This window comes from Sinocyclocheilus rhinocerous, unplaced genomic scaffold (assembly GCF_001515625.1).
Source record: "Sinocyclocheilus rhinocerous isolate Xijiao unplaced genomic scaffold, SAMN03320098_v1.1 scaffold1201, whole genome shotgun sequence".
Classification (NCBI taxonomy): domain Eukaryota; kingdom Metazoa; phylum Chordata; class Actinopteri; order Cypriniformes; family Cyprinidae; genus Sinocyclocheilus; species Sinocyclocheilus rhinocerous.
In genome coordinates, this window is record NW_015654059.1 from 617,861 (window position 1) to 645,790 (window position 27,930).

Sequence of the window (27,930 nt, forward strand, 5' to 3'; positions counted from 1 at the left end):
CTTTAAGAGCGTCTGTCGCTGTCATTGACGAAATTTCCTGGTGTGAAGTGAGTCTTGCTGGATATCAACAACAGACTGAAACGAACCCCCAAATGATTGTTTGCCGTTTGCATGCGATTCTAATCCGCAATAACGCTGGGAATAGCATCTGACAGCTCGGGGAATCGCCTCGGTAGATAAATGTGTCCGCTCGGGCATTTTACGCCGGGGTTTTCATCGAACTGGTAGCAGGTGGCGACGGAGCGGGGCGAAGCTCGGAATATCCATGCCTTCCTGTTAATGAAACTTAATTACGAATTCCGTGCAAGGTGGGTAAGAAACTTTATTCCCCTTTCTGGTTGTTAATCCCGCGGCGGGCGGGGCGCGTGTTACAATGTGTCGGGCTGAAGAAGCTTTTGTTACAATTGTTGCATTCGAATCCTCAAACTCATTTCAGCGCGCGCGACACTCGTGCGAATGTGCCACATGTTTGTAGTTTCGCACAGCTGCAGCACGTTTTCTGTACATATGTTTAAATTAATATATTTTGCGGCTTAATGTGACAACCATCCCTTAGCCTCAAGACGAGGTAAGAAAACGATTTTAAATATTTTGCACACGCACGAAAGCCGCCATTCTACACGGCATCGATCTAGAGACGAAAGGCTTTTAGGTCAAGGCATTAATCGGCAATTTATTGATGGTGCAACTCTGTCAACCCTAAATGTTTTATTGATGAGGTCCAACTTGAACTACACGGTGAGGTGATGAAGATGCAAAACCTTGGAGCAGCGTGGGAATAAAACATGCTTTTGTGTTAACCGTAATGCTTGTTGATATTATGTAACTACAGACTGCAATACACGAAATATAATGTTTTAATGCGCAAAACATTGCTGATAGATAACAGGCTGCAGAGGGTATGACAATAGGGGCGGATGGTGTTTGGAGAGAGTATGGGGGAATGGAGATGTCTAACACAATGCCGGTGTCGGAGGATGTGGTCGAAGGGCGCACAGACGAGCAGCCTGACCGCTAAACTCATTGTCAGAGTCGGGGAGAGTGAAAGGGGAGTCGCTCGGTGGCGTCGGTACTGAGAAAAGAGTTAGTGTTTACCTATGATGTAATTGTAATGAGTGTTAATATAGAATTAGGCTCTGCGTTACAATAGAATTGCGCTTTTAATAGAATAAAGCAGAATCAAACAATGTTGTTTTTTCTTATGTAAAGCATATCTGTTAATTATACATTCCCAGGGACGTTCTCAGAACTTTGGCTAGTGTTCTAGCAAAATTCTCTCAAAGTTACTTATTCCAGTGACGTTAATAGAACGTTGTTTCAAATTGATCTGGTCTTTAATAACGTTCTGAGAACGTTAGCACAAACATTTATACGTTGTTCGTTGAACATTGAAACATTTTAGTTGGGACATTTCTCTAAAGCCCAAAGTATACTTCAGCTTTGATGAGAACGCTTAGCACATGCGTACAGCTGAACGCATAGCCCTGTCCCAAATTGCACACTTCTAGTGCACTTGTGGACTTAAGCCCGAAGTATACTTAGGCCGTCTGCCTTCTGCATGACGTAATCTTCGTCGTCAGGAGGGTCCGTGGATGTCCATTTACACCTTACACATGCAGCCAAATGTTTGTGTTTGTGCAGGCGGTGTGCATGCAACAGCTGGTTCAAGGTGAATGTTGGAAACAGAGAAGAGGCCACTAGGTGGTACTGCACATGTGTCGAACTTGACCATCCACGGTTGAGTATACTTTGAAAGCTGTGCAGACATGGCTGCACACAAGACAAAGCGGAATGCAGAAAATGAAGTATACCTGGGCCTTTACGATGGCCACCGTGTCCGTTAAGTTCACATCCATCCTATTAGCTTTTAGAAGAATGCTCACGAGCGCCCCCTTTATGGCCACTATGCGACCTAGATGCGCACTTCTGCCAAGCCCACGATGGCCCTCTCCCAAATCGCACCCTAAAACCTCGCGGTCTTCCTCTGAGTCCGCACTTTCGTGACGTAATGCCACTTTGACTGTTGGTAGGGCTGCACGATTAATCGAATGCGATTGTCATGCGCATCTTGTCAGTAAAGCCGGTTCTGTGATCAGTAGTAAATCTCCATCACGTGCTTTCAGATGGAGCGGCATTTACTACACAGAGCCACTTTACTCACTTTAATAACATGTTTTTACAAACTCCCTTCATAACGTCAGTCGAGTGTTTGAAATGTATCTTTCTGTGAGATGATGTGGCTTCTTAAAACAGAATAAGGCACGCAACATATTTCATAGTATTCTAAGCAGTGATAAAGGCTATGTCGATTAGCATTGCATTATTATATACTTTATTATAATAAAAATTATAATAAGACAAACTCAGATAAACCATATATTGTCGTAGTCGTGTGTTTATTAGTCACGTTGAATTAATGAAAGCAGTTAAATCTTCTGTTTATTCAGCAACCGCTATAGGGATTTCCTGGGTTTCTTCTGCGAGGCGTATTTGGAGTTTCAGCGCGAGAGCGCCCTCTGGCCTTCGGATGGAGATTTACTGCTGATCACAGAACCGTGCTTCACTGAAAGATACGCATGACAATCGCAGCTTCTGCCTAATCGTGATTTATCACCTTTGTGATTTAATTTTGATTAATCGTGCAGCCCTAACTGTTCGGTAGAAGTCTGCTGCAGGTCTCGCCCCAGTGCAGGCTCGGCAGAAGTGCGCATTGAGGGCACATAGCGGCCGCAAAGGGGGCGCTCGTGAGCACCTTTCTGAAAGCTAAAATGATTAATGGGATACCCTATGGCCTCGTGGACTTAACAGACACACGCATGGGGCAGCCATTGTAAGTCCGCAAGACCGCAAATTCACATGAAGTGTGCCATTTGGGACAGGGCCAATGAGGCGAACTCCACAGCATACTTCTACCCAAAGCGGCATTACGGCATTAAGAGGAAGACCGTGAGGGTTTAGGGTGCCATTTGGGACAGGGGCAAAGTACAGGCTACTCCATTTGATGGACGTGAGCAGTGAGCACAGGCCCTCGATACATGTGCACTAGAAAGTTTCGTCCTTGTTCAGTGTCTGCAATATACCTCTCCAGAAATCACTGATAAATATATTTTTGTACTGGTTTAAACTAGAGATGCGAGTATCTTAACTCGTCACAAGTACTCGTCAGCGGAGCCATCTGTTTTTGTTACCATCTCCAATAGTTTGTTGTTGTTGTCTCATAATTTTTTCCCACAGCGATACAACAGGCAATGTTGCCAACTTATGGACAAACTAATCAGTTTAAAAAAAACTCAAGGCGCATATGCAAGCTGAGCATACATTGTATGCGTGGCAAGGAAAATCTGACTGCACACTTACTGTATGTGTGTATTATGCTAATGATGACATTTGCGTTGTGCGCACTGTATGCATACCCTAAAAACCAAAGTATACTTTGGGCTTAACATTTTTTAAACATTGCCACTTATTAGTTAGCATTCCCAGAATTCAGAAAAAAATGTTTTCATAACTTAATAAGAACATTAGCAAGGTGTTCTTAGAACACATTTTTATTGGCTGGATTGTTGGATGATTATGTGATGGACACTGACTAAGAAACCGTACAACATCATTCCAGTCCTAAAATTTGATTGCTTGAGCAGATTTTTAAATTTAGAACATTAATATTATCTATCTTGCTCTGAGTGGGTTTCTCTCAGTAGTGTGAAGGAGTGTGAGATCTAAAACATGGAGTGGATCATGAGAGGAGTGATTACAGAATGCTTTGAGAGGGAATCCCTGTTGCTCCACTTGTTGGTTAAAGGGATAGTTTAAAAAAAATTAACTGCAAAAACAAAATATGATGTTTTGAAAAACGTTATCAAATAGTTTTTGGTGGCCATTGACTTCTATTGCATGAACTATTTATGTTCCACAGAAGAAAGTCAGGTTGGGAATGACGTTGGTGTAAATGATGATGGAATGTAAACTTTTGGATGAGCGATCATTTCAAAGAGATGCTAAAAATCCCCCGCCCCCACTTAAACTTTATTGTAGATTGATAGCTGGTAGAGCCCCAGACTCTTGTGCTTCATGTGCAGAATAGTGAGGATTTGGAAAGTTAAAATCATGCTCCACCCTGAACAAATCAAACTTGCTCAACCACTTGTGTGTATTTGGCCTTCAGTGGGAATCCTTTGTCCTAGATCATTTTTTTTATGAGTCTAACTGAGGGGGCAACAGATATTTAAAGTTACTAAAACTGTATTTAAAATTAAAATGAAAACTGAAATAATAATAATAATAAACATTAATTCAATAGGCCTATATTAATAAATATGATACTAGTGTCTATCTAACAGTATATAAATAATACTAAAATAACACTGCCTCAAATGAAAACCATCACAAACATGTCATTGTTTATTCACCCTTATGACATTTCAAATAAAGTATTCTTCTATAAAGTGTGCATTCAAACCTGGTTCTCTTAAGATCATGTTATTTTGCTTTAAAGAAGTTATTTTTCTACACTATTGAACATAAGTGAGAAAAGGATGTTTTTATTGTACTGTAGGCCTGATTTACTGTAGTATTTACTGTAGTTCATTTTCCCAAGCAAAACTTTTGTAGCAAGAGGACATGATTAGTTTTGATATTTATAACCCTGTAATAATTTCTCATAAAATGGTGTGTTTTAATGAGTTAAAACATGGTAAGTCTGACAAATCTAGACATGGGTGATAAATATCATCCACTCAAGCTATTTCCCTTTCCCTTGTGAAAGCTGCATGAAACGTCTGCTTATTGTCAAAAAAGTCCCTTTGTAATTCACGGGATGCCAAACTCAGGTTACTTAAGAACAAGACGGCTGGCGTTAAACCTCAGTCCTGTCATTATCATGTACAGCATGTTGTCTGAGCTCTGGAAGTGAAATTAGAACTGGGTTGGAGGTTTTGAGTGTCTAGGCACGCATTCGGACGCTTTGTTCCCAGGCCTGCTTTGTTTGCTGTAAGGTCAACTAACTGCAGGGAATGCAGAGATTGGAACACCAATAGCATTATTTTGTACAACACCGTGGGCCTTTGGTTCCTGGAGAGTTTTTTTGGATATATAATCCGAAAATGAAATCCAAAAAATAATCCACATGTTGCAAAGCTGTGTTAGTGTTTTAGCCTCAGCATTCTCAGGGAAGTTTTTTTAGATGTACAAAGACATTCAAGACGTTGCCTGAGGAAGAGCACAATAGTTCATGACCTGCATCTTTCCACGAGTTTAACAGCCGAATGTGCTGTTTCCATTGAGCACATATTAGAATTAAAAGGACAGTCATTATTAACAAATTTCACTTTCTATATGACTATTCATTAACTTTCTTTAGTGGAACACAAAGGAAACAGTTTGAAGAATGTACTGGCTTCTTATTTCCAAATAATTACAATCAATAATATTCAAAAAGGATGCAAAAGCACCATAAAAGTATTTTAAATGTGGTTTTTAAAACTGGTGCTTTCTTCTAAAACCGTAAGTTAGCTTTGTGTGAGGAACCGAGTTATTGTTAACTAAAACTATTCAAATGTTTATTATATGATATGTTTTAAAAATAAAAAAACATTAAAAAATTAAAAAAGATAAATGTTTCCATAGCAATTACTTAAAAATACTAAAACTGATCAATATAAATTTAAAGATAAATATTTACAAAACAAAAACTAATAAAAATGACAAAAGCACAGAACAAAATTACTTAAAGTAAAATTAAAACCAAACATATAAAAATAAAAGTTTATTTAAAAATATTAATAAATACTATAATATTATATAAATAATACTAAAATAACACTGGTGAGGATTATTAAATTGATATAGCGATGCACATTAAAATTATGGACAATATCAACAAGCCAATCATTTTCTTCATGTTATTGGTGATAATGGATAAATGGTTTTTATGCTAATGGACACCATTTGTCTAAATAAATAAAAAATAAAACACTTCAAATGAAAATTAATCATTATAAATGCTACAAGTGAATTTACGCATCACAATGTTATAATGTACAGTATGTAAAAGTCATTTTGAAACTTGACAAAAATTACATTTAACAGCATTATTAAAGTATTAGTGTTTTTAAAGATTACTTTTCAGTGAATGTTGGATGACAGCAAAGGTACTTTCAAAGTAAAAATAGTGAAAATGAGCTTATACAATTAAATATCCAATATCAACCTATATGTACAATATTTACAGATTCTTTTAAGTCAAATCTTTTCAAAGAATCAGTTAATCCAGTTCATAAAACCAACCTAAATGATCATTTCAGAAATTGGAAGTCATACAAATTTGGAACGACATAGAGGTGAGTAACAATTACATTTAAACCGGAGAAGATTTGAAAAATGTCTGGTTTTCCTCATGCATCAAACCTTCACGATCAACTATGTACAGGGTTCTTGCTATGAGCCGAAATGTTCACGAGGATCATGGGGCCTCTACCTCTGACCCACATACTGTACAGAACAGGATCCTGTGCCACACTAGTCCGACATCAGCTGATCTCTTTGAGATTGTAGCAATTTCTCACAGAAAGTTCAAGCCGCCCATTATTATCTCTACAGTTCACAGTCCTCAATACCCGGTGCAGAGAGACTATTATTGTGCAAGCGAGAGACTGTCAGTTGCACATTATTCCTGAGCCGACTTCTTTCGCCAAGAATGACTGGCTTTGTCTTACTCCACTGCTGGGTTTCACTTGCACAATAAGATAGCGTACAAAATGAAGTATGCTTTTGCCTTTAAAAGTGTGTGAATATTAATTTGATGGTACTTTTCGTATTCAACATGTGCAATTAAGAAATGAAAAACCAGGGCCTGTATTTATCAAGCCTCTGAGAATTACTCTCAAGAACGCTGCTAAGAATTGACTTAAAGGGATAGTTCACCCAAAAATGAAAATTAGCCCATTATTTACTCACCCTCAAGCCATCCTAGGCGTATATGACTTCCTTCTTTCAGATTAATCCAATCAGAGTTATATTAAAAATTTACTTTGATTTTCCAAGCTGTTTAATGGCAGTCAGCGGGTGTTGCATGCATCAGTCCAAAAGAAGTGAAATAAAGCGCATCCATAATAAAAAGTGCCTCACACGGCTCCAGGGGAGGGGGGGGATGATGTATGGAGGTCGGCTCAGAAGTGACGCACGCGGAAGCACAGGGGAGAGATCAAAACAAAACAATGGTCACGAATTAAAAGTACAAAACGAGGATTTGTAAAGAAGAATGTTGGAGGATTTCGATATTAGTCAAGAGCAGACTAGTTTTCCTTTGCTAAAGTAAGGAAACTTTGCTTCCTTTGCTCCTGTTAACAAACGTTGGTTTTCACGAGACTCACCACAGTAAGATTTAACTTCTACTGTTCATAAGATTTTGGTAGGCTACTATTAGATGGATAGGCTAAATGTCCTAATTCAGATGGGCTACTTGTTTTTTTTTTTTATTTTTATGGTATATCAAAAAGTGTATATTTTTTAAATGTGATTGTTGGTACATTTTACCAGTTTTTACCATACTTTCAAAACAAAAATTAAAATAGGAAAAATATGCAATATGAAAATAATTGAAGACAAAATGTGTTTTACTGAGAAAAAACAAGATTTGGTTTTTAAAAAGCCTTTTTCCAAAAGGTACATCTGGAAAAAGAGGGGGTCGTCTTATAATCAGGGTCGTCGTATATTCGGGCCAATACGGTAATTTATGGGCTAATTTTCATTTTTGGGTGAACTAACCCTTTAAGTTTGAAAGTAGGAGAAAATTTAATGAATTCTCAGCACTTAAGACTAAAATAGCACTTTGAGAAGCTTGATAAATACGGGCCCAGAACTTGGTCTAAATGATAATGATATTTATCAAGATGTATTGTGCAATTATGCAACATTTCTTCATTGCTGCACAGTTTCAAGTCAACACGATGACTTTCACTTTTGTCCTTACAGGGTTGCCACCCGCCATGTTAAGATAAAGACACAGATCTCTGTGTTGAACATGCTAAAGCGATTGGATAAGATAAGGTTCAGAGGACCGAAGCGAGATGAGTTCCTGGACCTTGCCGAGTCCCCCACTGCATCTGACAGCGAATGTAATGATGACATCCCAGTGAAACACCGGAGCTCCATCAAAGAAACGGAAGAGCAGCAAGACCCTGTAAGTTACGTTTTTTCCTCTGTGTGAATGTGAAGAGAGAATCTGTCAGAATGCGCTGAATGCATTTTGTTTTTAAAAATGTGTTTTTGTTTGTCTCTGTAGAAAAATTTTGAGATGTGATATGATTGTGAAAAATTGTGCTGACCTCTATTTTGAAGATTTCAAAATAGTCATAGAAAGCCATTAAGAAAGAAATCAAAATTGACTTCATTTAGTTCTTAATTTCCATTCCTGGTCTTATTTTGAATAATTCATCGGTACATATTATTTCAAAGCAAAAATGTCGTCTTAATCTTTAATCAGAATATAATAAGTTGCTTGTCCTTTAAAATGACTTTTCTTTGCCGCTGATGTCATTTAGGCCATGCACACCACTGGACATTATCCAGTATCCAAACAGCTGTTTAGCTGTTGTTTTAGCCAACAGATTCAGGTTAGTGATGGGTTGATCATGAACAATTTGTTCATTTAACTAATCTTTTATCTGACTCGGGAATAGCGAGTTGTCTCGAGAGTGATCATTTTGTGTTGGCCAGAGTTTACATGTTTGTTTGTAATGAACGTGAAAACCACATAGTCTCTGTACAGGAAACAGGGGATTCATTCATTTTGCTATTTCAAGATTCAGAGATCCAAGTCAGTAAAATGATCAATCTTCCCATCACTAATTCAGATCTGCTTATTCTGGTATGTAACACCCACTTTTCACCATCCAATCAATCCTAGATTGGTAAAATCGCCAAAATAAAAGTCTCGCTCTTAATTTTTTCTTTTGAATGTCCTGATGGAAATGTCATGTTCCACAAGTAAAGTGGGTTGTGAGTGTGGTTTTACATTTTAACATTTGTTTTATTCATTAATACATTTTTTGACAGAATTCGCTTGCAGTGGGAGCTCATGCATTACAGTGGAAATCTGTTGGCTCCCATGCAATTAGTTACCTATAGACTTGGCCATAGACTGTAAATGCATAACTAATTTTAATTTAATACATTTTTACTGGGGTTTATATAGACAAGTGTTAGTTAAATGTATTTAACTGAATATCAATCAAATATTTGTTTGAGTTTTATGAGCAGATACTGCTTAACATTATTAATAATAGTAGTAGTAATTAAAAAAAAAAATGTATTCCCGTCACTTGCTTCCAGCCTGCATTTAGTTTCGTTTCTCTGCATTGCATGAAGAGGCAGACAGCCAAATTCCCAAAGGAGTTTCAGCCCAAACATCCATTTGCTTCACTGTATTTCTCTCTGTATAAATGGCGTCTTCCTGTTGTTGCAGCTGAGACTGCCCTCCATCGTTCACATCCACAGACTTCACAGGCCCTAGTCTTAAAAACAATCTTTGTAAAGCTACAGTATCTTTTCCTGTGGCCTTTTGTTTCTGATTTTCTGATTTCTGATTCTGTTTTGCATGACATATTACACGAAAAGAACTGATTGGAAACCAATTTCTGACAAAATGATGTTATTAAGGGCTTTTATATTGGGCGGCCTCGTCCAAGCACATTTTCAAAGAAATTGCATTTGCTGCATATAATTTGATAAGTACAGGCAAGCTCACCTAAGAGATCTGCTGTGTCTCTGTGAGCTCATGAGCTAGTCACCATGGTTACAGCTGCCGCACTGGCATCCGGTTGGTGACTAGAGCCGTGATTTGTCGAATCCTGGTTATGCTGAAGGTCTATGAAGACGATGCTGTAATGTCTCTGGCAGGCTGGAGCCACTGGTGCTAATGGATGCCCATTTATTAGACTGTAATGTGGCCATATTCTGTATTGTTCAATTAAAGAGAATGTTCATTAGACGATCATTTGAACCTTAACAGCTATTTAATGTTGTCATTGCTGTGAACCTTTATGAACTTCTAAGCTTCTCATATTTTCTCTTACTGGTTGTTTCCAGGCTGGTTCAGGGACTCTTACCATGTCTGCTGCTCCCATCCAGGACTACAAGATGAGTGATGCCGACCGACTCAATGAGGTCAAAGGTCACCTGGAGATAGCCTTACTGGAAAAGCACTTTCTTCGTAAGTAACTGAGAAATAATTTTCACAGCATCCCTATTTTACAGGGTTACATCTTTCTACATTTTTTATCACAGCTCCTCAGATAAACATCCTGCTCTGTTGCAGATTTTTTTTCTGTCAAATTTTATACCCTATTATGGCGCCATTGTCATTTGAGGCATTGTGCTATAAGCTCTGCGTCTTAGCAAGTTAACAAGTTACCTCGCTGCCTACTGTCCACATGTCAACTGTCATGGAACTGGCTGCATTGACAGTGGACTCAACGAAAGTGGAAGTGGTGAACAGTAATCCTAATATGGCTAGAGGCTACTTTCAGCAAATCATTTAGGACTTCTGGGCAGACCTTACATAACTAATTAATATTCATCATTTATTTATTATAATTTATTCATAATTGTAAAAAAACAAAGAAGTATCATCTTTCTCAATCTTTTGATTTTTTTTCCAGAATGTTGGTGCATGATACTATCTTATGATGATTCAATTTTCCAAATCATTATATTGGCTTAAACAGAACATTAGCTGTGTATTAGGAGGTTGGGAGTGTCTGGTCTATTTTTAGAGCCTGTGTGTGTGTGTGTGTGTGTGTGCGCTCATTGCCCTCGAGCACTGCAGTACTGGAAAGCAGCAAAAGGTCAGACTGGGACCGCCAAAATGTTGCTGCCCATAAAAGTAGACTAGACTTATTAATAGTTTGTTACACATAGGCCTGTCACGATAACAACTTTTTGTTGTGCGATATATTGCCCCAGAAATAATTGCGATAAGTGATATTATCACAACTGAAGCCTCCCTGTTTAGAAAAAAACCTGATGAATCTTTGACTTAGTAATAGAGTGTATAGGTGATTCAAAGCCATGCATGATGCTGCTTCAGGTTTATGAGATGTTGTAAGAGTTTTGTATGCTCTTTTTGTGCTTTTTCGCATCTGGACTGTCCTGTAGATCTGTGGTTTGTGACCCAAAAATGGATCACAGATCTATGATAGGAACCCTAGGGAAAAAAAGACAATGGTAAATGTAAATAATAAAATGCAAACAACCATATAATCATGCATAGTTATAGTAGGATTGCAAAATAAATATGCTTATAAATGAGGTGAAATTTGCTACTATGTTATTACCTTATGCAATACTTTATATCAAACATCTATTTAAATGATTACTTTAAATCCGTGTGTGTGTGTGTGTGTAATTAAATAACAGACTAAAATAAACTAGTTTGAAATGTTGGTGTATGGCAGTGGCCAGTAACAAATAGTTATAAGATCATAAGACAGATCTTCATGCTTCTCATCCTTCTTGTCACTGTTCTTGAATCATATGATGTGACCGCTTTGGAAGCTGCAGCTGTCTCAGTTTTACAATAGAGTTGTGCTGACAGCTATTGACTCCTTCACACTAATGTTAATCGGATGGCTCTACGATGATGAGCTAGCATTTGTCCATGGTTTTGGGTAGCCTTCACTATTGTGTCCATGGTCTTTCTGGCAGAGGCTGATTGTGCAAAGGATGCTGTCAGCCAGAAAGGCTTTCATATGCTTAATTGCTTTGATGTAGATGGGCCATTAGATGCTATCTTTTTTTCCACCAAGCCTTTTATGCTTTAGCAAGTTAATGTGAACGAAGGCCCAAGTTTGTATGTGTCACTCAGAGAGGGCAACCAGATTGCACACAGCTTTAGTGAAGAAAGGAAGCTGGAAAACCATAAAAATGCCAAGCCATAAAAATGTTGTTTACGCAGTTCGTTCCAGTTACTGCCTGGACAATGTGCTGATTGCTTATGTGTTAATTATGCAATTACTTTATAATTTAATAATTGACACAAAAAATCTGAGTTTATTTAAATAATGAATAAAATAAAAATTTATTTATTTTTTTCATTTTATGAAAAATTTAGTTTTTTTAATGTATATATATATTTCCCCCATTTTCTTTGGTGCTACTAATGTATGGAAGTAAAATAATGACAAATATGTGTTGAAACAAAAAAAGCATGTTGAATTGCACTAACTGAAAATATAATGCATTGTATTAACAGTGCTTGCATTTTTATGGGCTGAAATTTAACGTAGTTGTTTATTTAAGCTGTCAATATTTAAATTCAAAACATTTCACACATATTTTCATAATTAAAAATTCAATAATTCATATTCACCTTCCAGAGTTCTCTTCCAAAATATTCAATCTGTTTAAAAATAAAATGTATGATATTCGAAAGGCAATTTTCAGTCCATTTTATTTCACGTTACAAATTCGCTTCCACTAATTCAGTGGTTCAAACTTTATATCATGGCTTGTGTGATGCTGAGTTGTAATACTGGGGTTTCCCTCTGACATCACACTCCAGGATTCCCCAACAACATGAAAAATGCTTAACTTGCCTCAGTGAACTATTACAGCGATATAAAAGACCTTAGATCTCAGTATACACCTTATTGATGATGCAAACTATACACAGGCAAGCAGATGAGGTCAGAAGAACGCAATGCTCTGCATTTTCTTTATAATCGCTTTCTAGCGCCGTAAAGTTCCTTTTAGGTTCGATATTTGCTGGACATTCGCTTTCTCTTGCCACTGTTCTATAGAGTTGACAGTCCTACAAAGATATCACTACCACGATTAGTTGTAACAATATGCAACCACTTTATATTGACATAAAAAAATTATTCAAAACCGCCTATGTGTATTGTAGCTGCACATTTTAACCTGAGAAGTCGTGCTATCGCACAGTGCCCAAGGGACTGTCTGACAATCCACTCACAAGGTTAAAACATCCAATGTTTTTTTTAAAGAATAATTATGTACTGTATGTACAGTAAGGAAATGTCAACTGTAGTAAGTCAGTCTGGTCACTAGAAACATACTATAACATTCGGAACATGAAAAGCCCCATTTTGCTGAACTTGCTTGGTTTTCTATGGGAGAAAAAGGCTTAGGTGAAACTGTGGTTTGTGTTAATATTCTGGACTCATCTGCTTGTATATAGTATATTTGATTAATTAGACACCAAATTTGGTCATTTCCCTTATGAAAATCAACCATGGTTTTACCACAAATAAAACCAAAAAACCATGGTTACTATAGTTAAACCATGGAAACCACAAATTGACCATGGTATTGCTACACTAACCATAGTTTAACCATGGTATTTGTAGTAAAACTGTGGTTATACAAATGGTAATCAATACGCCAAAAAAACATGGTTACTACACTTTTACTACAATAAAACCAAGGTTAATTTTCGTAAGGGTTATTATGAGGCACGTTAAGTGTTTTATTTATGGTAAATGTTTAACGTGCAGTATTCTGGTTTCATCTGCTTGCCTGTATAGTTTGCATCATCAATAAATCGTATACTGAGATATGAGGTCTTTTATATCGCTGTAATAATTCACTGAGGCACCTTAAGCATTTTTCATGTTGTTGGGGAATCCTGGAATGTGATGTCAGAGGGAAACCCCAGTATTACAACTCAGCAAGCCATGATATAAAGTTAAGGAAACTAAGCAACCGACATCAATATCTTAAGATGTAATGTTAGTTGTGTATATCAGCGTCGGGTAAAATAGCATTATTATCTCCTTTGGTAGAGAAAGCTGCTTACATGTGGCTTTACAGGGAAACAAGTAACAGTGAAGATGCTGAATTAAATGTAAACAGATCATGCATCAGTACTCTACGGCTATTCCTGCAGTTCCCGGATGTGCAATGCTGAATTTTCTGCCGAGTTTGAACCACTGAATTAGTGGAAGCAAATTTGTAAAGTGAAAAAAAAATTGACTGAAATTTGCCTTTCGAATATTATACATCGTATTTTTAAACAGATTGAATATTTTGGAAGTGAACTCTAGAAGGTGAATATGAATTATTGAATTTTTAATTATGAAACCGTGTGTGAAATGTTTTGAATTGAAATATTGACAGCTTAAATAAACAACTATGTTAAATTTCAGCCCCTAAAAATGCAAGTCCTGAAAATACAAGGCATAAAAATGCAAGCACTGTTAATACAATGCATTATTTTTTCAGTTAGTGCAATTCAACATGCTTTTTTGTTTCAAAGACATTTGTCATTATTTTACTTCCATGCTAGTGGCACAGAAAATGACACCTTTACCTTTAACCTGAGTGTAAAAGTAGCCAAAGTACAGTGTGACTAAGCAGCTCCTTAATATTTAAACTCTATTTTGTTGCACTGAGATTTTATTACATTTCCATGTCGACCTGCGGATTGTTAGTTTACAGTTAGTTACCCTTACATTTACAGTGAGTGCTGTTTGAGTCCAGTGTCTTTTCTGTACTCTGCAACAAAAAATATAATGTTTTGTGTTTCTAGCATGGCAAAGATGAATATCTGCTTACATTATTATTTCTGCCACATTTCACTAACTGTAGAAAGTAAGGTTGCATACCAGAGTGTACAAAGCTCACACATAATTCCCAAAAGGATTCCCAAAAGCTCCTAAACATTTCCCTTCACGACATGTAAAAGGAGATTAGGATTTCTGTAAATGTTCTGTGGTCAATTATTTTACATATTATAAAATAAGTAAGTATATGCATGTGTGGTTTCTCATAACATCTGTTTCTTTGATATTTTATGCCTTGCACAGTATTTAAACAAATATTTTCAGCAGCTTTGAATGGTTTCATATAATTTTTTTGTGATTTTTTTTTTTAATTGTTTTGCTTCATTTTTTTCATTTGGTTTGTTTTGGTTTGATTTCGTTTTGCCGTTGTGTTTTGTTTTTGTGTGTGTGTGTGTTTAACACATTTGAATAGTTTTGTTTTTGTTTGTTTGTTTTTTATTATTGTTTTGTTTTGGTTCATTTTTTGTTGTTTGTTTGGTTTGATTTTTGTTTTGTCGTTTTGTTTTTTATTTATTTTAATATTTTTTTTTGTTAGATTTGTGTGTGTGTGTGTGTGTGTGTGTGTGTGTGTGTTGTATAACACATTTTACCATGACGTCTATTCTAATGAATTTCCCCCACAATTGGCATAGAAAATATAGAAAAAAGTGTGCAGATTATATGTAAGCATGGTCATGAATTTCTTTATTTTCATCTTATTCCATTACATTTAGATAAACTGAAGTATCGTATTTTTTCTTATTACACAGCTTATCACACAATATATATTGTAGTCATTTAAATTATTAAACTATTAAAAATTGTGGCATACAACAGGAAATATTTTAATTTGCATTGTTTCTCGTTGCTTGACCCTCTAAACAGGCTGTTAAGTGAAGCATCATTTGAGATATTAGATTAGGCTACAAATATTCATTTCAGTCTATTGTTTTAACATTGTGAAACAGCTTGTTGACCGCTAGCTCTGAGTTTAGCTATGGCCCCTGGGGTCTGCACTGATCATCTGGATTAAGATGTCTTCTCTTTAGCACACCTGCCCTTGAGTTCAGCAGCAGGGGGTCTTTATCATGACTATAGCGCCTCTGCGGGAGACGCAGAAGCTACTGAATTATAGATGAAGATGGGCTTGTGTTCCAGGCAACCTTGAGGCAGGTATTGTATGCGATAGAGGGCAGGTGGAAAAACTACTCGATCAGGACTGTTGTGTTTGTTTTGAGTCAAGAGGCAGAAAGGTGTTTTCAGAAAACATGCTGTGAAAGTGTTTTTTTAGGACTGTAACAATATATTTTACCTTTTGTTCGATAAAGGACGAACTGTCCTGTGCTGTCTTTCAGATCCTCTGGCTGCTCTGTTGAGCGTCCTGTCCTGTGAAACCGCTTAATTTAGTGTCATCTTTGAGATTCAGGATGACTTCAGAAATTCAGGATTCTACAGAAAGCACAACGGGTTTCCACAGAATTTGAATTCTGTCATTGGCAAAATGGTACACACCTCTGTTACTGGCATGTTTAGTCATTAGCTTTTTATTAATATAGCAGCATATTGAAAGGGTTTTGATTAAATTAAAAGTAGCAGGAGGCTGCCTCCTTGTTTTCTGATTGACAAATGCTCTCTGGCTAGTATTTGTTTGGTAGTAGGAGCATTTTATTCTTTTTACAGTATTTAAAAATGATTTCAGCAGTTTTAAATAGTTTTGCTTTAGTTTTTGTTTTGTTTTTTTGTTAATGTTGTTTTTATTTATTTATTTATTGTATGTTTTTTTAATTTTGTTTTTGTTTTGTTTGTTTTTGTTGTTTTGTATGTTTTTTTAATTTATTCTTTTGTTTTGATTTTGTGGGGTGTTTATGATGTTGTTGTTGTTTTTTTGTTTTTTTGTTTTAATTTTGTTTGCTTTTTGTTTTTTTGTTTTAACACATTTTACCATATTATTTATTCCCATGGATTTTCTCCACAGCTAGCACAGAAAATGTGGGAAAAAATGTGCCGATTATTCAGTATTGTATCTGTATCATCATGAATGCCTATTTTACTTTCTATTTGTATCTAGATGATGATATGATTATATTTTGTCTTATTACACAGCTCTCTTATTACAGGAATACCTGATTGTGATTGGTCAGTTGCATTGTGATGTCAGATAATTTTGCATAATGGTGCTAAACTAGCAGTGCTAGCTTCATCTGTCTTTATCACTCTGCAGTCTCTTTTCACAGATATTAAATCAATATTTCATGTTTGTTTGTTTATGTGCAGAGGCATATATTAAGCAATATAAAGTACATTTAGCAAGTCATTATTGCAAAATAAACCTGAACAGGGTGATACTGATCGTGCTGTCAGGGTTTATCATGCAACAGCGACCAGCTGACTCCTCTTTCTTATACTTGTGTATTTGATGTCTGTGGCAAAGAAACATCAAGCATGCTGAATGTTTCCAGTGAAACCACACCACTGCTGATTTGTGTCTTCAGTCTTTCAATCACGCAGTTGAACAAACTTTTTCTTTGTGTATTGATTACAGAGGAGGAGTTGAGGAAGCTCAGAGAGGAGACAAATGTTGAGACCCTAAAGCAGGAACTGGAGAAAGAGAAATCAAAAAGAGTCGATCTCGAACAGAAAATGAATGAAATTCTCAGATCCAGGTATGAGAGGTGATAGTCTTCCACAGTATGAAAGTTTCACGCAACTGCATTTTCTACATTAACAAACATATGTTCAGTTTAAGTTAATAATGCAAGTAAAACAATATGTGTGCTTGATCCAGACTAGAAGATTCACCACCTCCACCTCCAAAATCACAAGTCACTTCTGTCAATGGTACAGGTAAATCTCAGTTTATCCTCCCTATAGATCTCTAGTCGTGAGACCCACTTACTTGCACATTCATATGGAAATTTTGGTCTCTAAATCAATACTTTATCTTATTCACTTTTGCCTGTTGTTGTTTTGACCCCTACAGGCTTATTCATTATTCATTTGTTGTTGTTGTTTTTTTCAACACAGTCATCTCTTTTATTCTCTAACATATTACTTATATCTGTAGACTATTTAGCAAAGGAAAGCTACATAAGGTGAATAGATTTTTATATACACAATATTATTAGAAAATTAATAACTAGGTGACCCTACAATAAGTCTTATTTCTGAGTAACAAAAATATTATGCATTATATTATAATCTGCAATGGAATCTGCAAAAGAATGGAGCCTTTTTTTTGCGTAATATTGCATAGTGGTCTAAAACATGATCACATGTAGTCTAGACCTAAATGAGATGTGTTTGTTTCATTTGGTTTTGAGATTGACACATTTGGCTTTACTCTTGCTGCGTGCGTGTTCTTGCATAGAGATGGTTAGGATGTGTGTTGTGTAATTACTAGCTGCGGCACACGGTCGTTCATTTAGAATAATCCGGATTCATCAACTTTAGAACGAGAAGAACAAATTGAATGGCAAATGCACCTGTTCTGCCTGAAATTTTGTGTGTCAGTTTTATACTGTGTGGGTAAGAACACTTTATTAGTGAATGAGAACCAGTGCCCTTATTCTAAAGTTAATTTGAGGAACATGGTTATAGTTTATCCATCACTTCAGCTGATTGATAGAGGATTTTAGCTTTTGACTAAATCGCTTTCATTCATGCTTCAGATATTTTGTCATCATTCTCTTATTATTTTGTCAACAGCATTCATATTTATTTTTTTACCTGTGATTAAACATCCCCAAAAAAGACCAAACCAGACTTCCTTTTCATTTGGACACCATTCTTTAAACCTACATATCTCTCTGCACTAGAAGTGTCACTTTCTGTGAGCAGTTTGTTTCTTTTTAGTGCAATTTTTGCACTGATTACCATTTGTGATAATGCACATTTGATTTATGACAATATTACATCCATTTTAGGTAGCAGATGCTCATATTTTGAATCTGTTTCAGTGACGTGTTGTTTTGTTTGTGTTCTGATAGGGGACAAACAGAAGGAGACCTTAAGCTCTCAGCTGTGGAAATGGCTCTATGAGCGCTTTGGTGTTTATATCGAAGATTTCCGCTTTCAGCCAGAGGAAAATACAGTCGAGACTGAGGAACCACTAAGTGCTAAAAGGTAACCAGCCCAAGCCAAGCCTGCTTTGGTTTGTTTAGATTAATAATTACAAGTTTTGAGGGGAGGATGAACAGAGAGCCGTTCAAGCCATGGATGGGTCATTCCAGTTAGCTAGTGCTTTTGAATTATGTAATTTATGTTGTATTTTAAGGAGCTATTTCTATGAAAACGTTGAACCATGACTTAATATGAGCCATGGACAGACTCATACCCTTTTTAAATATACCAAAACCCTTACTAACTTAGTCATTTACACACTATTACACGATTAATTAAATGTATATTTCAGTTCATTTTGTTTTACAATATAATAAAATGAAATATTATAATTTTATATAATTTATGTATTATTTATTTCTGCTGTTTTTACTTAAAAAAAAAAAAATTTAATTCAATTTAATAAAAAAAAATGTAAACATATTTCCAGTAAGCATGTTTTGTTTAAAACATTAAAAACAAACAAAAAACATTTGGAATACTAAATTTGAGAATTTAATCATTTTTAATTCAGTTAATTGTGATTTTATGAAAAGAAAACTAACATGACATTCATATTTTTCCAAAGCATGTTTCCAGATGTATATAATGGAACCATGAAAATGTACTGCATAGTAGCAATGACCCAGATGCAATTTTGATGCTGGGGTGTTAAAAACAATTTTTCAATCAGACTTTTTTGTTATGTTTTTTATACTTTTATATTGTATATTTTAGTAAAGTGTTGTAATGTTGAGATGGGTAGGACATTCAGCCTCAAGTCTTTACTGTAGTCAGCTCAGCTTAGAGTCTCAATTTTCATGCTATTTATTGTTGTGATTATTTGTTTCTTTTATGTAAAGCACTTTGAATTACCATTGTGTATGAAATGTGCTATATAAATAAACTTGCCTTGCCTTGCTATTTCTGGCTTTATAATGTCACCCTCCCTACGGATCTTATTAAATAATTTTCTTTTCTCCTCTTTGCAGATTAACTGAAAATATGAGACGACTCAGTGAGTGTTTTCATACCGCATCCCAGAAAAACCCCTCCAAGCCATAACACTAGATATTTTAACCGACTGCAGTCCCATTTTAATACCCAATTAGCCTGTGTTTTAATTCCCATCACCTCTGCTGTGTCACGGGCATAAAACTGATTGTGTTCTGGTCTGTGTGTTGCGTGTTTGTGTTTTCAGAACGGGGTGCTAAGCCTGTAACTAACTTCATGAGGAACCTTTCTGCCTTATCCAGCTGGCACTCTGTCTACACGTCAGCCATCGCCTTTATTGTGAGCACGACCCACACAAACCCCCCAAACACTATTCATCACTGTTTATGTAACCACCCGGTCCGAAGTGTCTGTTTTACTACCATAATTAAAACAAATAAAACGTGTTGCCAAGCTCATTGTTATCTGTACATCACCAGACTCGGAAAAAGCCCTGCCTCAGGTTATACTAATATGTTAATGTGATCGGCTACACATATTAATGTTTATTAGGTCAGTGTGATAAAATACAAAAGTGTAGATGACCAGTGGCGCCACTTGTTTCTGTATGGTTTTGCCATCTATCATTTTAATGTCTTCTTCTCTCTCCTCTTTTCCACAGATCTATATGAATGCTGCCTGGCATGGCTGGGTTATCCCCATGTTTCTATTTTTAGCCATTCTACGGTTGTCCTTGAATTACCTTATAGCAAAGTACGTCTGACATAATCTATCACTGGATCAAATCACAACTAGTTCACAAATCCATGTGCTGGTTGAATGACATGGGATCTGAACCAGAATTATATATCCCTTTAATTATTATTTAGCATAAAAGGATTTTTTAAATGCAGTTAACGAATAATTTAGAAAGAGATGTTAAAATTAACTTTTTAGAAACGTAAATGCTACATTTATATCCTGTAATTTAAATATGGGCTTCAAATTTGTTTTTGTTTTTTTTGCTTTAATGGTTGTGAATTATGCATACTAAAACTGTTCTGGTCTGTATTTTCAGAGGTTGGAGGATACAGTGGAGCATTGTGCCTGAGGTCTCCGAACCAGTGGTAAATATAAGCCTCGTTTCGAATGCTTAGCATTAGTAAGTTGTTAAAATTTGCTTGATTAAAGCCTTGATGCTTTGTTCTTTTTATTAGGAACCTCCAAAGGAAGATCTTACGGTTTCAGAGAAGTTTCAGTTAGTGTTGGATGTTGCACAGAAAGCACAGGTAAGGGATTTGTAGCCTTGATCTAGCTGTGATATTAGTGTAATACAGACACTTTTTGCTTTGCTTCACACATAAAGCTGTTTGACGCACGAGTGATGTGTCTTCACAGAATCTATTTGGAAAGATGGCAGACGTATTGGAAAAGATTAAAAAGTGAGTATGTTAGATATTGAGTTGTGGGGATAGGTGGAATAACAGTGTATGACTGTGTGATGGTTGAGACGTCGTTCGGTTCAGATTTTTTTTGAGCTGATTTTTTTAATTCAATACAAAGAATAGTCTTTTTTTTTTACTTGTGTATTAACAGTATTTTTATTTGATTATATTTTTACATTATTTTATTTAACGTTTTTATTTAAAGTTCCAAATAAAAAAAATTAAATGAGAGGAAGTTTCATATCCTTTTCTAAATTATTTAATTGACTGAATTATTTAAAAATAAATGAATTAATAAATAAATAAATAAATAGGATTTTTTTTTGTAAAAATAATTTGGTTTTATTTTCACTGTTGTGAAAATAAGAAAGAAGTGAAAGAAAGTGAATTGACATGTGGCCAAGTATGGTGACCCATACTCGTAATTTGTGCTCTGCATTATGAAATAGATTGTAATGTTTATGTATATGTAATTCAAATGTATTAATATAAAATGACTCATGATATTGATAAGATTTTGGTAGTACTGCCCTCTTAAAAGGATGTTTAACTACATGTATATATGTACTGTGTTTATATATGATTGTATTTTCATTGCAGCCTGTTCATGTGGGTGCAGCCTGAAATCACACAGAAGCTTTATGTTGGTTTATGGGTGGCCTTCATCACCTCCTGTTTGCTGCCATATAAACTCTTGGGCTTCATGATTGGTAAGAAATTCAGTTTGACGCACAATGACATTTTCAGCTTTTTTGGGGCGGGGGGCTCGAGTCTCTAATTTTTATCTGTTGTTATTTGCAAAAAATTTTAGGTGTCTTTATGTAGAATAAGAGTTTTATCTTGGTACTAGTAACATGCATCTCAGATTATATAAACATAATACCAAATGAAATTTTAAAAGAAATAAACTAATAACTAATAGTTAGTTATTAAAAAATGAACAAAATGGAGGACAGAGCAAGGAATTAAGGTGTCTGCATGATTATTAAACAAGTTCAGGCAACAGAGGAAATTTAATTCCTTTTTTGGTTAATAATTTGTAGGCTTTTGGTTTTTGTGATGGTCTGTCTTGAACAGACGGGTGAGTGAAACTGTGCGTGTGTGCAGCCTCATTGTTCCCATTTGAAAATCTTGTAAAATATTAATCCTGATTCCTCTTTTTGTGTCTTTGTGAGGAGCTCGTCAGTTACGACTGAAAATGAGCAGTGACTTCCTCTTGTAGTTAGTAGCCTTCATTTAACCAAGATACAACTCTTGTTCAAGAGTGGCCGAGATGGCATTAAGAATATATAGTAAAATAATATTATATGTGTTTGCCACCAATGGCTGGTCCTGCGTATGTGTGTTTATGTATGTGTGTGTGTTGTCAGGAATATGCAATATGACAATGACGATTGGATCAAAAACTGTTGATTTCAAAATGCATCTTCTCTCTAATTTGCACAAAAAGTCAACAAGAATGTAAAGAAAAACACCAAGATGTTTTTGATCCATCGTCATCAGACCAGATGATAGTGTAGATAGTGTAGAGTGTGTGGGACATGCAGGGTTTATATCTGAGAGTTGCTCTGCTGTAGTATACTATAGTATAATGTAGTATAATAGGCCTAATAGTATTTTGAAGCAGTGACTACATCAGAGAAGTCAAGCTTTTACAAATTTTAGCAACAAATGACACTTTATGGAGACATTTGTTGAGTATTAAAAGGAAACGATAATCACTTTGTATTCATACACGACTTTCTGATTTTTTTTCCCGCATGATTATATAGGCCTAGATGTCTTGAGTAGGTGGCTAGAAACTGAAAACTGACAAGCTTGGCTCTTCTGGTGTTGCCACATTGACGTTTTTAATTAAGCTAGTTTACAGTTGCCTAAGTTGGGATCAGATGAATTAGAATAGAAATTAAATGATTTATGCATATATTTACTTTCAGTATGGTTGTTTGAGTAATGTTGGATCCGGGTTTTTTGTTATGTTTGAGCATTGGCCTTGAATAGGCTACATTTTAGTCAAGTTGTATTAGTTAGTCAGTATTTTTTTTTTTTGCAGATGTTGTATTAGCAGACGTACTCTCTATGCATGATGAAGAATAGTTTTCTGCAAATATAAGGGTGTTTCTTCAACTGTGGCCACTTGTCTTCTGGACATTTAGAAAATAGCAGTTTATATATTTTTTCTACTAACAAAGTAGACATACATGATTAACATAATTTTTTTTATTGTTATAAAGTTTTCACACAATTGATGTTAAAAATAGCTTTATTTCATTCTTTATATTATTATTATGAGTAGTATTAGAATTTATGTTAGTAAGACAATTAGATGTTAAAATGGTTTATTTCAGTCTTTATGTATATGTTTATCAATAATAATAATAATAATAATAATAATGTATTAAGGATTTCAATTTAAATTATAAAAATGCCTTCCAACAACAACAGTAAATATTAATCTTTATTGTTTGTTATGGTTATCAGTTTTAATATAATAGTAATAATAATTATTATTATTATATTTATTTAAAACGATAAAATCTATTCATAAGGAAATAAGAATATAGAACAAATAAATCATGATGACATTGCAAAGTTTCTAGATTTTAATGTGAATACAATTTAAATTATTTATTCATTTAAATTTTAAATAATTTTATAGTGTATAACAAAAAGTTCTTCTGTTCATTTTGAGGAAAATCAACTCCTACGAGTTAAAGGCACAATATGTAATTTTCGCTGCTAGAGGGCACGTATTCAAAATAAACAAAGAGGCAAAGGTGTAGTTTGATGCTGTCGTGACTGAGTGTGGAATCATGGGAGTTGTGGTCTTCATCCCCACAGCCGAAGCAATCCGACGGGACTCGGGCAGAAATCATGTTCATGGATGAGCTAATGATTTATTAACTAACACTGTTCTAGTGGTTTTTGGATATTTTAATCTAGAAAAAAAATCTTACATATTGTGCCTTTAAAAGTGCCCATAGTTGAAGAAATGCCCATAAATCTTTCTCAAATTGCATCTGTCTTGTTCAGCCCCAAACTTCTAACACATATCTTGATAATGTGTTGGTGAGTGGTAATACCTATGATAAGTGGCTGTTTAACTCCAGCTTTGAGCTTTGCACTGGTCCTCAGCACCCTCCAGGCATCCCTTGCTAGTTGCTACTGTTTGGCATCCAACCCAGAGAACTGAATCTGGCACCAGCTGATCTCAGGAGTCCACATGCAGCTGAGCCACTGACCATCATTCACTTTGCTAGGTCACCACTGCTGCTTGGCTCAATAACATACACTGGTTTAATAACGATTGACAAGCTTCCCCCACATGGGTGCTGCTGTTGGGGCCCTCAAGTGCCGATCTAGGATCAATTCTGTTCTTTATCTTGTTAGGCGTTAAAGGATGGCATTGATCCTTCACCAGCACACAGGAACCTTGCAGTTCTGGGGCTTTACTTGCACATCCTGCTCCTAAATCAATCGTTTCGCGTGTTTCTCACAGCAGATCCAGCCGGTGGTGGCGCGCAGTAATCAGTCGGCTGGGATGTCATGTGGGATTGGCCGTGAGGAGGAAAGCGGACGGGCCTACAACACCAAAAGAGGTCCTTTTCATGAAGTCTTCAGCTTGTCAGAGAATGAGCGCCCCCTGCCAGGTTGGAAGAGAAACTGCGCTAGCCTTTGAACATTTTCATTTGTATTTGCTGTTGTTTAATTGTAAAAGAATATGTCATTTGATTCACAGTGTGCGAGAATGGATGGAGATGTTGCTTGATCAACAGAGACAGAAAAATGCCAACCGACTACATCCGCAATGGTGTCCTCTATGCCACAGAAAAGTATGCATGTTCAGATGCACCAGAATAGCAGTATTTTTTGTTTGCTGTTTTGCAAATTATTCGTTTTTGGGGCTTTTTCAGAATCAGCAACATTGCATTAAATGGCAATATTTACCAATTGCATTTTCTCCAATCAAATGTGTAAATGTTTTGTCTTACTTGAGGCACAAGACCTATTGGCATTGTTAGGCACAACGCATTCCCTCATGATAAGAGTATGTGTTTTGTGTTCTTAGTTACCTGTGTTTCGAGAGCTCCAGCTCCCGGGCGACATCCTCAAAGAAAAATAAAGTCATCAAGCTCCAAGACATCACAGATATTCAGAAGGTCTTTTATAAATGTTTTATTAATATTTGTTGACTTATTTTTATTAAATGCTTAGTATCTTACTGGATTCTCCACTCTTGTTAACAGTACAAAGTGTTGTCAGTATTGCCTGGATCTGGGATGGGGATCTCAATTACAACGCCATCCACTTTAAAGGTAAGTCACAGCGTGTGTGTGTGTGTATATACACACACACACACACACACACATATATATATATACATATAAGAATTTATGCTCATCAAAGCTTCATTAATTGGATAAAACAGCAATATTGGGAAATTATTATGATTTGTAATTGTAATCTGAATTTTCAACAGTCATTACACCAGTCTTCAGTGTCACATGATCCTTCAGAAATCATTCAAATATGCTGCTTGAGAAACTTTTATTATTATCAGTTTTGTGCTGCTTAATACTTTTGTGTAAACTGTGATACGCTTTCAGGATTCTTTGATTACAGTGTTCAAAAGGGCAGCATTTATTTGAAACAATGTATTTTTTATATTTTTTGTAACAATGTAAAAATCTTTCACTTTTTAATTATCAACTCTAATCACTTTTCTTAGCAAAAACTAAAGACTTTGAGTATTTTTGCACACAGGTTTCATTTACTTAATTAAAATAGAAAAGCTACCCGTGTAACTTTTTGTTTTCTGTATTCTGACTTTTATGATATAATTATTTACTGGCTCTTGATGTTAGGATGTTAAGTTTTTCAAGGCCGTTTTCACACTTGCTGTGAACCAGAGTTCAATTCCACCCCCTCTTCCTGCCAGGTTTCTTTGCACATTTTATTATATGGCTCCAAATCAAGGTACATTTGTGTCATCAGCACCAGTCCCTCAGTGAGGACTAGCAGCAGCTGTTCACCACTGTAGCTAAAGGAAAAGCAAATAGGCTCATTTTTTAGATTGCACGCTAACAGAAATAACTGAATGAGGAACTGCGTTTATAGCATTAGTTATATAATATGATATGAGACATAATCAAAGATGGTAATTGTTACATTTATGATGACATAAAATGATTTTGCTGGATTCCTAATTAGGCACCAAACTGAGTATCATTTATGTGTTCTTTCAGCCAATAGAATCCTTACTGGAACTGGATTATATTCATGCCAACTGTGAATCATACTGAACTGATTGAGTTTTTCTGCTAACCTGGTAAACCCAATTCTGATGTCAGACAGACACCATCCAGCACCAAAATCTGTTTGAATGTACACTAACAATTTCGTCACTTGTCTCTTCCACAGCCTCTAGTGTTTGGTGCCATGATTCATCGGGACGAGGCCTTCGATGCCATTCACACTCAGTACATGAAGATCATGAATTCCACAGCAGCTACGACAGTCACAAACCCAGAGACATAGTCTCACCCGGATCAACATATGACATAAGGTAGTCCATAAGGCAGCCATATCCTATACCCCTATATGGAGACGATGGCTTCCAGAAGTTGTCTGCCCCATCTCCAACCCAAAACGATGGAGAAACTGCAAAGAAACTGTTTTTCATATTCTCTTTTAGATTCTACGTGAGTATTAGGAGGAGTATTTTATATAATGTTCTCTCAAACAGCATACCATAATCTTACACAAGTGTTTGCCAGGATGGGTCTCGTTTTATAAGGTTAGGGGATCATTGTGCTTCTTGTGTGTCAGAACAGGAGCTGGTACTCCTTTGTGTCTCATGGAGGGCTTTGTGTGATCTGTGTGTAGTCAGACCATATAACCGTCTCTGAACTTACCACCATTTTCACTTAATTGCATCACCGCTGGCCTTGCACAAAGAAACACTGCACTTAGTGTTGCTAAGAGCTTTTAGAAGTGATTTAGGAGGGAAAGGAACAAACTCAACAGTCAACAGAAATCCATATGCGCAAAGCAGCTCGTAACTGCCGGCCACATTGTTCTTTGGGGCGCGCCAACTTTCTCTTCAGTATTTGTGGTACTTGTGTTAACTTATCACATAGATACAACCTCATATTTTAAAGGAGTAGTGCACATAAAAAATTAATTTTGCGGTTTACTCTCCCTTATGTTGTTTTTTAAACTCATAAAACACGAAAGGAGATATTTAGGCAGAATGTGCAAGCTGCTCTTTTCCTTACAATGAAAGTCAGTTGTTTAAAGGGATAGTTTACCCAAAAATGAAAATTCTGTGATCATTTATTCACACTCATGTTGTTCCAAACCGGTGTGACTTTCTTCCTTCAGCGAGATGCAAAAGAGATGTTCTTGAAGAGTTTTTAATTCTTTTTGGCCATTCAATGAAAGTCAGTGGGGTTCAAATCAACAGTGGACCCCACTGGCTTTCACTGTATGGACTAAAAACAGTCAGACATGCTTTTAAAATATTATCTTTTGTATTCTGCAGAAGAAAGAAACTCATACTGGTTTGGAACAACGTCAGGGTGCATAAATAATGACAGAATTGTCATTTAATAATTAAAGCACAAAAAATCACCAGTCTTACCCATAAAACGAATGTGCACAAATAAAGGACTGTTCAAACTAAACAGGGATTAGCTGGTTTTGGTAATATATTCTCATTCCTTGTCATTGAGCCCTGAGATTATTGAAGTATTTAATGTCGTTTTGAATATGTTGGCACTGGTTAGATAAATGTCTTAGTTTACTAATAGTGTATCCCAAAATAAGATGTAATTACTTTAAAGGAACCACAGACTAATTTCTGTAATGGGTGTAGTATGTTAATTTTTCCA

General features: G+C 35.9%; 1 protein-coding gene across 1 annotated transcript; it reads left to right on the plus strand.

Annotated features, from left to right (window-relative positions):
• Positions 1-27,573, plus strand: LOC107716626 (GRAM domain-containing protein 4-like). The gene is made up of 19 exons (XM_016523119.1): positions 1-308; positions 7,972-8,179; positions 10,087-10,210; positions 17,104-17,224; positions 17,347-17,405; positions 18,548-18,683; positions 19,652-19,677; positions 19,861-19,952; positions 20,275-20,366; positions 20,671-20,719; positions 20,810-20,881; positions 20,991-21,034; positions 21,638-21,747; positions 22,111-22,118; positions 24,537-24,687; positions 24,777-24,870; positions 25,107-25,197; positions 25,285-25,353; positions 26,459-27,573. Exons 1-19 carry the CDS (start codon positions 280-282, stop codon positions 26,573-26,575), a joined length of 1,692 nt encoding a protein of 563 aa, XP_016378605.1. The 5' UTR covers positions 1-279; the 3' UTR covers positions 26,576-27,573.
• The last annotated feature ends 357 nt before the right edge of the window (positions 27,574-27,930 follow it).

Bases quoted from the DNA above. Each gene is read 5' to 3' on its own strand.
- LOC107716626 (XM_016523119.1), top strand. From the start codon at position 280: ATGAAACTTAATTACGAATTCCGTGCAAG. The intron at 18,684-19,651 runs GTAACCAGCCCA...TCCTCTTTGCAG, and splicing joins GAACCACTAAGTGCTAAAAG to ATTAACTGAAAATATGAGAC. The intron at 19,678-19,860 runs GTGAGTGTTTTC...TTGTGTTTTCAG, and splicing joins TGAAAATATGAGACGACTCA to AACGGGGTGCTAAGCCTGTA.